Genomic DNA, 14,666 nt, shown 5'->3' with positions numbered 1-14,666 from the left:
TTCTTTTGCGTTAGTAGATAATAAATTATAGTTGAACGCTAGTAAACGCGAGGTAGTTTGATGTATCGATCAGTTGGAAACTTTTGAGCGGATGGCACAGGTGTTTTGAGGTGGGGCATTAGACGGTAATCGACCGTTTAGACTAATATTCTTCGTCTGCTTATTCTCCATTAAGCTGTAGAACCGTTAGGAGTGTAGCTAGAGTTTCTGTCGCCAGTGGCGGACCCAGACAAATTTAAAAAGTTAATACGCTTAAAGTTATTATTTTAAGCATTTTGCCCATAAGGTATTGTTGAACAGTCAAAAATAACAGTTTTCCCTTCTCAAGACTCATTTCTCCTCCTCAAGGCGTACGTTCCCACAATCTCTCACTATGTAGGTTCATAAATGGTAATCAAGATTACAAAAAAAGTTTTTGCTTGCTGCTGCATCCGCGTGAAACAGTTCTTCTGAGATAAGTCTTGTTATATATTATCTCTGGAATGAGAAATTGCCTATGTTCTTTCCAAGAACTCAAACACGTAAGTTAGTTTTTGAGTTAATCAATTTGACAGAAGCTCTGAGACCTTCCAGAACGACCTATTGAAAGTGGCCCATTTCCCCTTTTGCCTTTGGGGGAGGCCCATGTTCAGCAATAGACGTCCTGCGGGTGATGATGATGATGATAGGAGGCTTTTTTTATATTATGTAAGGATACGCATTGTATTGATATAAAAGAAGAAAAAATAAACAATATTTGAAAAAACTTACTGTCGTCGTGAAGGACCTGTACCCTGTCATCCCTCGTAACCCTGACTCCACCAGCAGTCAGGAGTTGGAGATCCCTCGCCCTCTTCCAGAAGACGGGCCTTCCTCTCGCTCCAAGCACCACGCAGGTAAGGAGGGCGTCCTCTCCACTTTTAACTGCCACTCCTCCCGCAGGAGCTCGCATCCACGCTTCTTTGGGTCCTTCATCTTCTTGAGAACTGCCTGTGGACGCGCTGACACTTTCCACCGACTCGCCTTTGAAATCTGTAGGCAATAAAAGGTACAGTATAAGATGTGGGAATAGTGAGAGGGATTGATAATGATTAAAGTGTTCGTAGAAAGTTCTGGATAAAATAGGCGTAAACAGAAGGATGTTTTAAAATGACGAAACAACGAATCTAATAATATTATTTGATTAAAATGTGGGAGTAGTTAAAATTACTATACTCGCTTGATGTTTGAATTTTACGTTATACATACGTACATGAAAGTCAAATAAACTAAAATAACTGTAATTTTATATATTAAGGCACATCAAAACAGTAACAAATATATTAAATTCCATTCTCGATATTATAAATTAGAATCGTCTAGCATCAAAGTACTTCTTTGCCCACAACGGTGAATCAAAAAAATTGCGAAATAACGATTGCAAATATTGTAATAACATAAAATCTCATTTGCAAACTACGGCTGTATTTTAAAGCCGTTTGAGGGATTTAAAGGGCGATTGTGTCCAGGTCGCGGCTTCACCTCTGATAAAAAGGTCATTTAGACCCTTACTTCGAGGGACTGGCGAATATAAATGTCAAAAGGATAATATTCAGACGTGGTCGCCGTGCGAGCGGTGAGATTTTGTTTATAATTATTATTGTTGTTAAGTCGATGTTTATTTTTAAAACAATGTATTTTTATTGATATTATTATTGGATAAGTGGCGTAGAGCGGAAATCATTGTCCCTGGGGCGGGTACAAATTTGCCGCTCAAGGTCCGAGAGAGAGAAAAAAGTATTGCAACAAATAAGTCACGCGTCCCCACCGTAGATACTGGTACATTCAACAAAAGCAAAAAAATATTTATTTTACGTATTTTACTGTAAATGGGCCACCGCTCCTGAACTACATACCACTTTGCTGGACAGGGGGTTAAAATAACCTTAAACGTATTGAGTTCCAACCTAAATTCTTATCTAAAGCGTAGTTAAGTTGCCATCCTAGAATTTTTTCAAAGCTGATTTTAAAGTTATTGTAAAGTCAACTTGAAGTTGATAAACTTGACACGTTACTCGCGTACTAATTTCCATTCCTACCGTTTAAACAGATGAGATTTATATAAAGTTGTTAAATTTACTGATCTAACAAAAAGCATGCATTTGAATCCCTAAGGGCTTGTTTCACAAAGTCTGAGTAAATGCTTCCCATCACGTAAATGTATAAGCCGGCCAAATTCAAAAGTCACTCTAATGTATGCTTCTCAATAAATTGTAATACAATAAAGACTGTAATATGATATATAATATGATCACTGTCAAATATAATTTACTTGAAACTTGTATATCAAGCCCTAAGTATCCGATCGGAAAATTTAATCGTTGCGAATACATTCATTCGCTACTACTTACTTCAGAAGTCCGTTCTAAGATGCTCTAACAAAAATCGCATTACGCTACAAACATAACCGACACCTTCGTCTCATTCTGATTCAAGCCGCGGCGGTCACGTGCGCCCGGGGCCCGGATAAAGAAATCAACGCAAATTGAGCGAAACTCCGACACCATTCGCAACATACTTTATGCGGATGAAACAATCTGTATGATAACAGGGTTAAGGGTTTTTTGTTTTTGGATTAGTTGAGTGCGAGGGTTGTAGCTGAGACAGCGGTTATTGCGCTGTGTTGCACTATTTTTATAGATCATACGTTGATACACGAGCGAGTACGTCGCTTTATGGTAAGGGATTTACACTGCCCTTGGACATGATTATTATCATAAGAATTTGATGTGCTACCCGCTTTAAAAGGAAAAGAAAAGGGTATAGGGTAGTTGAGAAATTATTTGGGCTTCCGGATATTATTTACTATAAGGAACACAATAGCAAGCACTTTATATTTTCTGTATAGCAGTGGGACAATCCTCAACTTGCAACATGACTGCTGTACACATCGATATTATATACGTACTACGTATTCGATTTGGCGTTCCGAACATTCACTGTGTTTAACTGAATTGAACTGCAAACCAGTCAAACTGACTTTTGTATGCTCAATATTGACAGCTTATGGTTATGTATGGAGTGGCGCTCATGATATAAGAACTCGAGTCTACGTGTAAACCTGGATTTGAATAAAAAGTATTAATCAAATAAGTAAAATTATTTGTTGTTCAAGTGAATAAATAGGTTATAACAGTGACGTTTTGGTTGCCATTTTAGTTAGGATTTTGAACAAATAGTTTATATGGACGTTCGTGTCTATAGAATATACGTCAATGGCTGTACACAAATAAATGTCTACAGCGTCTTCGTTATTCATTTGTATAAAACCGACGAGAGCATCTTTTATATCAAAGTTTCCAAAACGTTTACAGCGTATAATGCAGTTCCACGATTCCCATTAAGCGAAACCGTTTACATTCGGTTCGGTGACGCTCGTAGCGCTTTTTTTTCTGTTCGCTTACGAATCGTTAGGCCAGCGCGCCACCTAACAAGCGTACAAGCGCCAGTCGAGCGTTACTCGGTTTTGGTGCATACTATTTGCATGTTAAACGTCCGCACGGTTTGCATGCATTATAAAAACTATTATGTAAATGAGGCGGTTGACTGTTTGCGCTGTTAGTTATAAAACAGTTTTGCAATCTGTTATTTTTGTGCTACATACTTCTTTTTTTTGGTCTTTGTATGCGAGAATCCATTACGGCTGGTAGCAAGGATGATCTTTTTTCTCCCAACCATTCGTTTGCAAACACTTTTGTGTTTCATTATGAAGGACATTGAAGATTGAAGTTACTAAGGGCTTAATAAGTTCAAGATGGCGTTTTATTTGACAGCACGTAACGCTCAGATACGCCTTGATATTAAATCCAAACCATAGTAATCCCGCTCCACTTAGATATGATGCATAAAATAGAATATAAGTAGGTAGATTACGATAACTTCGCCTCTCAGAAGGTAGGAAATTATATGTACAATGCAGGCGAGGCGAGTAAAGTGGAATGTCACACAAAGACGCCGAGGAAACACTTCTCGGCTACTCACGGAAATACACGCGAGCACGAGGGACAGTGCACGGATTGGCACGGAAAACTCCCATTGGATTTGACAGTGTATCATAAACGTCCATTCCAGTGATGTTCCCTTGAACATCACTAATATCAGAAGAATTTGATGTTCTAATCGTCTTAAAAGGAAAAGAAAGGTGTATAAGGAAGGTGAGAAATTATTTGGGCTTCGGATATGTCATTTAATATAAGAACACAATAGCAAGCTCTAACTAAGAGCCGTATAAATAGATGCAATTTAATTACATACAGCCATTCGAGCTAGCTGTAGTCTTAAATTTTACGCAAAATAAAAATGATGATTTTATTAAGTTCAAATAAATTATTTCGTTTCAAGAAAAAGCTGGATTAACCCATGCTAGCCATCCTACTGCGTTGTGTATCACGAAGTGTGTTCGTATCATTTCATACTCTCTCATCACGCCTCTCCGAGCCTTGTGGAAGGGCTCGCAGCGAGAGTTTTTTAAATCCTTCCTTTTACTCCGCTCAACGTGTGCACCCAATTCACAAATTTGCCGCGCAGTTTGTGAGTGGCTCAGTTCTGTAGCTTAGATCTACGAATTTCATTTCAGACTTTCTTATTCGGTAATTTGGTGTACCAAAGATCTGCTTTAGTTATTGTGGAACGACTTGACACTCGACTTGGCTACATAACGAAAAATAATTCCGAATTTATTTGTAAAAACTTTAAGACCTATTTTTGTTCTAATTCCGGGGTAGGATGAGAAAGTAGTTAGTTTTGCTTTTATCTCCGCCGAATAGACCAAAATAATCTCCGAAATATCTGACTGATTATGACGTGATTTCCATTTACAAGATATGTTTTGACAATAGATTATAGCGTGGTCGAAGCCACAAGCCAAAACTATTAAATAAGTAAAGTAGGATTACCTGTCAAACTATCTGGACTGTTTAAAAAGGACGCTGAACTAAGCCATATTTATCGATCCGAAACGCCATTAGGCTTACGAATAACCTGGAATGCAACATCTGGCCCATAGATTTTGGGATTATATCCTTGTCTATATTTACTCTTGTAGGTGGTTGTTATATAATATTCCTGAAGGTACAGGCACGGTCTTTCTTGGAAATGGTAACTGGTGTAATATACTAAGATATTTGATATAATACAATGCGATATTTGATGCGCAAAAGCATGCTTTTGAAATATTTAGAAGTAAGGTACTATGTAATTATTCTTCTAGCTGGCGTTATCAATGGTCATCGGTACATTCTAATTTTTATATATATAGAAAATTACCGGCCCCTTTTTTCAATTGCGCAATAAAACCCAAAAGAGTACAAGATGGAAAACTTCATCCAACCTAAGCCAAAATCAAAACATTCAGCGCATAAGAATGTTTCCGCTCATAAAGCCGACGCAAACGAAAATTTTACAGCTTTCATATGTAACGTAATGTATAATTCAAACAAACAGCCCGCCATTCCTACTGTCAGTTACAATCGAAGGCAATTGGAAAAGAAAGGAACAGTCGATCGGGACTGGCTTCGTTTATCTTTCTTTATCTTTTATAACTTGATTGTTTCTCGTCTCGTGAGGCATTATTAAATGTTGATATTTATTCAAATGGCTTCTTTTATTTACTCTTTTGTTTTATCTCTTTTTAATTTTGTTTCATCAGACGTTTCGCATATCTTTAGTATTTAATGTTTTAATGTTTCATTTCGATAACTTTAATGTCAAGTATTTGCTACAATTAGATATGGAAGGCAGATTTCAAAAAGGCATTTTAAGTTTCAGAATCAGTAATTTTCTGACGTGTAGTTGGAATATTCATTTCCAAAATGATTCACAGATAATTTCCTTGATCTTGGCAAAGATTACCACGAGGGAGACTCAGCACGACAGAGTTGCAACCAAAAACAAGATAAAATAAACCCTTTTCAAACGTACAAAAGTTTTAACCGACATAAAAGCGTTCCAAATAAACAACAGCTCAACCAAAATTGACTTTGTAATAAGCGTTGTAAAGTATAATTTTTCTTAAGTGTTTTGCCGATTTGTGGACAGTACATATTTATGTAGGGGTTTTAGAGTACGGGTTGAAAGTGAATGTTGGTTTAATGGAATCTAAAGAGGGGGTAGATTTGACCGAGAACCTGGGTGTTCATGAATAATAATTTCAGGATTTAGGGTTGTAATGTGGAGTCGAAGGTCTGATGGATTATGTTAATAGTAGTCAATATTTGGAGAAGCATGAATGTAAATAACAGTGAGAGTGTCTTTACTAAGACTTAGAGCTTATTTTACCATGTTGAAGTAAGTATCTTGAAGTGAGCTATTTCATCTAATGTAGTTAGTATCTATTTGATTAATATTAATTTTTAAGCATAGTGACGTTAATTTTGAATTTGGTCTTGTTATAAGATGAATTATAGTCATAGTTGAGTAATCTTGTGAATTGAAATTTGATTAAATAAATAATAAAATATCATTTACATTAATTTGGACTTGTTTCGATACTTCAAATACTTTACGACTAAATTACATATTTGTCACCTTTATTACTATGAAAATAAAATCTCAAATCCACAAGCAGAACGAAGACATGAATATCGTTTTAAATTATAGAGTAATTTATTTGAAAGTCGAAGAGCGCATAAAAAGACGTCGCCGAGTTGGACCCGGCACCAAATTAAACAAGGATTACGGCGAATACTCTACCAGATGTACTTTGATGCATAAATTTGAGATTAAATTCAGGTTTTCGAATGTAGTTAAAATTTTAACGAGTAAAAATATCTTTCGTAATGTATAGAGGTTTCATCAGTCAGTTATTTAATACAAAATGTCTAATTCTATCTCAACTGTTGTGTTAAACGTTCATAATATTGCAAATTGTATTCCTCTGCAAAATGTCACAAAGGAAAATCTAGCTAAAAGATTCTTCAAAGTTAATTAATTACCATTGTCGTGATATGTAGACCGTCATACGAGTCATTGTAATTACGGAGATGTAAGATTACATTAACTATATTGAGAAGTGGATGTAAATGAGAATAAGCTAAATTAAAACATCAGCTTTGCTGGTGGTAGGATATATTATATCCGCCCGGATACTATACACTCACGCTTTTTATCCCCAAAGTAGGCAGAGGCGTAAGTAGTGGACCCACTTTCCATCGAGTGTATTCTGTCTCATGTTGTATTGGGGGTGAGCCTATCGTCATATCGGGCACAAATTCCCGACCCGGGAATTGTACCCGAGATCTCACTGCAATGCTTCCATAATACACCAACGGTAGCGAGGTTGACAAGCAGAGTTTAATTTAATTGTTAGATAGAAATCAAAATGCAAGCGACCAAACCCGCGAACAAAAACTAGCGTAACAAAATAAAAAACTTATACTATTGAAGTTAAATATAAATTATAATACTTTGTATAAACCTGATCAAAGACTAATTTGATAGAAAATTGATTTTGTTTTCTAGTAACTGATGTTAAAAGGTAACGTTAACAAGTCTTTGTCTTCACAGAATAAGTTCAGACAGTTTTAAAAACTGTTATAATTTGCATGATTTCTTGAAAATTTGAATTATAATAGCATTTAAAAGTTGAAGTTACCTAATTTACAGATTTCTTTTTTTTTTCTCTTGTAATTTTGACACCTACATTATAGTCAAATTATTTTATAAGATAGGTTTTATACATGGTTGTTTGAAACTACTTCGTATTCTTTTAATAAGCAGTATAATTATTACATAATCTACAAATAGTAGATACTGACAATTGTAACAACTAGCTAACTAATAATATTCTTGAACCAGTGCTCCTGACAAGCACTTTAAACTTTACAGACGATTTTATACCCGCATTGTGATTGTTTCGAATGGAACTTGTTTTTCAGGCAATTGTATTGTTACAAGAGATTTCTGTTATTTTAAATATTACTACTTGAATATATGCTTGACTGATTCGGTGGCGTAGTTGTACTGTAAGCGCAGTACGGCAGCGGTAAGGTCCTAGGTTCGAATCCTGGACCGGGCAAAGAGATATTTGGATATTTCTGTCCAATATCAGCCCGGAGTCTGCAATTTTTGTTCGATTTGGCTATAGGCTCGCTATTGATAACATCATAGGACGGAATATACTTGGCGAAAAGTGGGTGTCTGGTTGTGCCTCTGCATACTCCTGTGGGGATAAATGTGTTATGTGTGTAATATACTATGCTCTATTCAAACGGCTAATCCACTAGAGCCAAATTAAAAGTCCACAAACCAAATTCTTCGAAAACATAATTTCATTCTAGACTGTTTGAACTTTCCAGCAAAAGCCACATTTCCAATCGCGATTATTCGATGCGAACAAAATGTATATCAAAATCGAGCCTTGCATATGCTAGGGTGCAATTTCCACAAGTGCTCCTCAAACATGGAACTCTCGTTTCTAGCTAGATTGTGCTAAGGTTGCCTCTGAGCCCGAGTTTGTCATAATCTCGCGAATTTTTTTTTTTTTTAAATAAATAAATAAATAAATTATTTGCTAGTCTCGAAAGCTGCAGTTTTTAATGTATGATTAGAATTGTGAATTTAGATTTGATTTTTAATTTTCGTTGCAGTTATGATTAGATATATGCACTACAAAACCTTGGTGACGTACTTTTATTACTGAGGTGTGCTGTCTGCCTGAGGTCTCGGGATCATATTCCGAGTCGGGCAAATTAATATTGAGTTTTTGTTCTCTGTATAAAACGCGCGAATGTGTGTATGATAGTTTTATTTTTATAGTTTTTTTTTTTTAAAAGCGGATGAATTACTCACTTGATCGTAAAGTGATGGTAATTACGAAGCTAAGCCATGTATAAATTGATTTTTCATCTGAGGTAATGTTATATGTGAAAATATACAAGCACTGGCTTAAATGTACTTCAAATATTGATATTTAACTTCAAACTGAAATAAAACATTGTATGGGTTATTGTTTGATACCATACATATCAAAGAGAATATAATCACTACGTTTTAATACATATTTGTTTTTACTTTTTTTGTATTTTACGAAAAAAGAAATTACCAAAAAGGTTTAAACTGTTTTCAAATTGCAAAGCACTTCCTATCGTAAAGGGACAGCTTTATTTATTTTTACTTTCGACCTTATTCTCTATACAACACGTTATTTTGACAGTGTAAAAAGCACGTAACGCGCCATGTCGCGGTTAAGATAATATAAATTGTCATGAAGAGCATTCCATGCCAATTACACCAAGTTAACATAACACGACCTTCTTATGAGTTATTACTGACATATATATTATAATTATTGATACTTATTAGATACTACTGATAATTATTAGGAAGCTGATTTAAATCAAAGGAAATATTTTATCATATTTATTTGACATTTACATAATACATACTGAGATGTACTTATCTAGTATAACAAACACTATTATATATGTCCGATTTTATTGTATAATATTTGTATGTGCCAATAAAAAAAAATCCATTAGCAAGTTGACGTGGCAGTGGGCCGGACACATAGTTCGAAGAACCGATGACCGTTGGGGTCGAAAGGTTCTAGAGTGGAGGCCACGTACAGGCAAGCGAAATGTCGGACGCCCGCCTACAAGGTGGACCGACGACCTGGCTAAGGTCGCAGGAAGTCGCTGGATGCAGGCCGCTTCCAACAGGTCGACGTGGAGATCCTTGGGGGAGGCCTATGTTCAGCAGTGGACTTCCTGTGGCTGAGATGATGATGATGATGAATAAAAAAAAATTGCCAGCATTCGTTTCGTTTTAATCATACTCCGGCAACAACCTTACAAAACAACCACGAGCAAAATAAACAAGTGTCAACTGCCACCACTATCTTTCAATCATTCCAAATGAAACAACACACTCAATAAACATCATTCAATTACTCATTCGTTCCCAAATGAACGAATATAAACTAAATGAACAGATAACATACAAAACCGTTAAAGAGAACCCGCTCATGTGACGGGGAGGAAGGGGATGTGGATTAAATAATGTTTAGTAAATTACATTCGAGAGTAGGGCTGCGTCGCTGTATTTGCGACACTATTGGAGAAGAGATAAGAGTTAATTAAAAGTAAATTCTCAGGGGCCTTTTATGTGCAGATTTTGTAACGTCGCGTGGAATCATAGGCTGAGAATGGACCGTGCCTTGCTATCCAGTTAGTGAATGTTGTAAAAAAGAGTGAGAGTTATGAGGATCGTAAAGTGAGTGGCTAATTAGGGATTAATTTTTTATTTGCATATAATATTGACCATTTTGCGCTAACGAATTTTTTCAGAAAATGTTCTTGGAGTTTGGACAAAGAAACATTGAGGTGCAGATTTATTTTGCATTTAATGTTTTCGTTCCATATTGTATAGTTACCATATATCATCAAACTTAGCTTTCATTTATTTATCATCCGTTGATTAAACCTTAGTTTTAAATAGACAATTGAGTATCTCAGTACCATAAACATAGAACTGACTTGAACTGGTTTAAGTTGTTTAATTCGCCTACGCTGCGAAATTTAACTATGATTATGAACAGCGTATCAGATTCGGGGCGTGTTGGCTTTCGCATAATGAGCGCAATATGTATGTACAGTCAGCCACAAAAGTAGCTGAACAAATTCAAAATGGTTCCACCCATGAACTTACAAAATGTGAATTTTTATGTATCTAAAATAAATTAAAACCTCTGAAGTTTATTTTAGTGACGAGAAAACGTTTCTTGATACGGAAATAATTTCATAAATTATTTTGTGGCTGATTGTACCTATGCAAATAATAGAGTTAAGTATGTATATTATGAGCCTCATCAAAACTTGGTGTTTTGTGTTTTCAGGATATAACTGAAATAAACCATAACAGCCTGCAGAATAAAGCTTTATTAATTTTATTCCCCGTGCTTTTCAACAGCACAGCTTTTATGAAAACAGTTGTTATTTTCAAAGGCTTCCTTTAAAATTTACTTTTCAAGACAATTTGATACGAAAAACTGCATCGAAAAGATACGTCGAGAGGTTTTGTGGAACTTTTTGTCCGATGGTTATTGAGTTTCTTGCAATTTCAGACTGAAAGGCAATCAATCATAAAGCTGGCAACTTTATACCGGTTTTGTAGGAGTTAGTGGTTTAAAACAATCTGGCTCACTCATATTTTGACAAAACAGTCTTTAACCTAATCTATTACAAATTTTGGTAAAATACTAGGTGCTGCTCCCGGCTACGCTCACGTAAAAACCATTCCTGGTACATTTCCTAAAATACTGCAACGATTCATTGCACTACTTGTATGACGCTATCGCCATCTGTTACAAAAATCCGATAAATAATTCCATTTTTTCTTATGTGTGCAAATGCCAGGATAAAATCACATGTGTTGCGAACTTCCTACACTTTTGGAAATTGGCTAGAAACTAAGTAACCCTATGCCAAATTTCATCCATATCCGTTTAGCTTTTTCTATTTTCATCAACCAAATTTTTTTACAATCTTACAGCTTTGTAATATTAGTAAGAAGTAAGATAAGAAAAGAAATAAAAAGTTAGAAAGTAAGATAAGATTTAGAATGTATCACTTAAATTTCATATCAAAATCTTGTAGTTGTTACTTAGTACTACTTAGTACTAAGGGTTCAAAATCCAAGGGTCAACCCTCGCAACTTATCGAAGTCGCGCCAACAGCATGGGATGTCGAGGTCGGAATAATTTGTTGTAACTTGTAGAGCGGTTACCGTTGAATTTAATTATACTTTTGTCATAAATATTTACACTCGTATTCATAAACGTTATTTATCTAAGGACAGAGCATTGCTGTGATAACAAGTCTGTTTCTCAGCTTTGTTTATCTGACTGGTTGCTGTTTCTTCACCGTTATTTATCTGACAGCCAATTAGATTAAAGTTGTATCTCAATATTAGCCAATCACAACGGCCCTATGTCTACGCACTGCGAAGGCTGCCATGCCGTCAGCATTGAGAAACAGACTTGTTATTACAGCAGTGCTCCGTCCTTAGATAAATAAAGTTTATGAATATGGGCGTTAGTGTCGGAGAAGTTTGGTAAAGTGACACTAGGTATTGTCGTAAGTTAATGTCCACACTCTTTCATTCTACACTGATCTGTGCTGGTAAACTAAAGATGTGAAGACGTTAGATGATAAACCTAATTAAATACCCAGTAAGTAAATAGTAATAACTTAGTAAGTATATCGTCGCTAAAACACTGTTCGGCACCAGCAACATCTGATTGAAAAATTGGCCAAATGCAAGGGTAAGAATTAGCCTATGTGTTAATCCGGGGCATGGTCTATCAATATTCCAAATTTCATCCAAATCTGTTTAGTTACTTCCGTGTTTATTTGTAACAAACATCCAAACATTTTCACAAACTATCGAATTTATAATATTAGTAAGATTAGTATATTGCCTTTAATATCAATTAAATCTGAATGTAATCGAGTTAAAACTGTTGCTAGCAGAAATAAACAAAGTATTTATTTACTCTTGTATATAAATAACATACAAAATCAAGGTAAGACCACAAAAAAGAATAATTTCTGGATCGTACAATTTTTGGTTCTAAAATAAGGCCACGTAAATTATCTCGTCTCAAAGCCTAGTAAGGCAAAATGAACGTAATGTAAACGAGATGTAACCGGTGTTATAATCCTAAATCTATTGTTATCTGTTGAACCCGTGATGGCAGCCGTGATAATGTTTAGTACAATCGTAAATCTACCTCTAGAGGGAGCGGATTCCACACTTATTAACCTTCGGATAGGGTAGAGTTAGTGACGCGTAGAATTGGAGTGGGTAGTAAAATGTTATTATGGTTTGTAATATTTGGCGTATGTAAATTTCTCGCGTGCAAGAATGTTTGGGTAAGTACTTTTGGTAGCTATATGGCTTATTCCAGTGCTGCTAGGTTGCCGAGACGGATTGATCGTTTTGGTGACATGAAAGATGTGCATAGATTTTAATTCCAGAGGCATTATTTTGGTCCGTAAATTTCAATTTTTATTTGTATTGATGTTGTTGACATCGTATTACGTACTATTTTATATATCTGACATGTAAAGTAATGGAAATCTAAATTAAATATTGCCGGGAAACTATTTTCGTTTGCAAATATATCACGAATTCGAAAGCTAGATATAATTGGCAAAGATCTATACATTTTTTATGAAAAGAAAAAAATCCATATATTTGAAATTAATATATATGTATTTATTTTAAATTCGTATACACACAGATAAATCTGCACAACCTTGTAGCACAAAGTATTTTGTCCTCAAATTTACATAATTGGATCTAGAGTGCTTGGAAATATGAGATTTGACAAGTCTTGACGTCTTTTAAAATAATGATTAAAAGTTTATTGTAGCGTTGCTATTATGCCACAACTATTACTTATATACATGCATTTTCATATCGATCAAATATATTAATGTTGTTATTAAAGTCAACATAATGTCTATAATATATACTTTCATACTTATGCTAAACATACTACATAAACATACTACATCTCTTAAACCTCCCAGAAACATCTAGAAGAAATGGTAATAATTTGAAAATCCACAGAGATTATTGCAATAAAGCCAGTCTAATAGAAACAAAGCGCTATGGCAACGGAGTGTAAATTATACAGACCGTACTGAGTTTTCATTAAACGCTTTAATAAAACTCAGTGAGCGTTGCATGGCCGTTTTTGGAAACAGGCTGGTTCCAAATGTTTGTTAAATTAACTCCAGAGAAAGAATTTTTGCGAAAACCTTAGATTAAAGGAAGGATTTTGGTCGAGTTTATTAGGTGAAGCAATTTGGAGGTCTGTCTACGTTTGTTTATTTTTTGCTTTTAAACTGAAGCGTCTGGATTTCTTTGTCCGTTCTTTAGTTATTTGGTCCTAATATGAATTGTTTTAGGTTAATTATGTTTTAATGGCGTCATATAAGAGTGTTTTACATGATAACATTTTAGAGATGATTTTGTATTTGGTTTCTGTTCATGCACATCCGATTTATAAATCTCTTGAACAGGCGAAATATTATAAGAAAGAAGACTTATTTATTGGAATTTTACTTTGGAATAAAGAAGAAGTAATATTTATAATCGGTATTAGCCTTGTTGGGTGTTAAACGGACTGCCGAAACGAATGTCCGCAGGTTCAAATCCTAAGCGCACACACCTCTGAATTTTTAAAAATTATTTGTGAATTATTGCTCGTTTTGATGGTGAACTAAAACATCGTGAGGAAACCGGCATACCTGAAAAGTTCTCTATAGGAATTTTGAGGTTGTGTGAAGTCCACCGATCCGTATTAGGCGTGGAATACTAAGGCCTAATCCTTCTCAGTAGTAGAGAAAGCCCGCACCCAATAGTGTGACAGTATATTAATATAGGGCTGCTGTTAACAAAAAATACGTTGATCCAAGATCTATCACTGAGTTACATGTTGCACAACAGCTGGTTAATTCTGATAGCTGGTAGCTTTGAAAATATTGAAGCTATCAGCGGCGACAATAACCCTATCACTCTAGTCCAACCTACAGCAACAACCTATATACCATAAATTGCTCATCATCGTAAACAAGCCGGAAAAATATTTATTACATTGTTACAAATATAAAATGTATATTAGGACAAAATGGTAACATTCT

General features: G+C 35.2%; 1 protein-coding gene across 5 annotated transcripts in view; it reads right to left on the bottom strand.

Moving 5' to 3' along the window:
• Positions 1–14,666, bottom strand: part of LOC115452261 (Ig-like and fibronectin type-III domain-containing protein 1) — a 171,467-nt gene that overhangs the window by 21,592 nt on the left and 135,209 nt on the right. For all 5 annotated transcript variants that reach the window (XM_037437328.1, XM_037437330.1, XM_037437331.1 and 2 more), the window contains one exon: positions 751–1,011. In XM_037437328.1, coding sequence (XP_037293225.1) covers positions 751–1,011 — 261 coding nt within the window. The remainder of the gene's footprint in view (positions 1–750; positions 1,012–14,666) is intronic.

Source organism: Manduca sexta, chromosome 10 (assembly GCF_014839805.1).
Source record: "Manduca sexta isolate Smith_Timp_Sample1 chromosome 10, JHU_Msex_v1.0, whole genome shotgun sequence".
Taxonomy (NCBI): domain Eukaryota; kingdom Metazoa; phylum Arthropoda; class Insecta; order Lepidoptera; family Sphingidae; genus Manduca; species Manduca sexta.
Note: the sequence above shows the minus strand (reverse complement) of the source record. Positions and strands in the feature narration are given on the sequence as shown.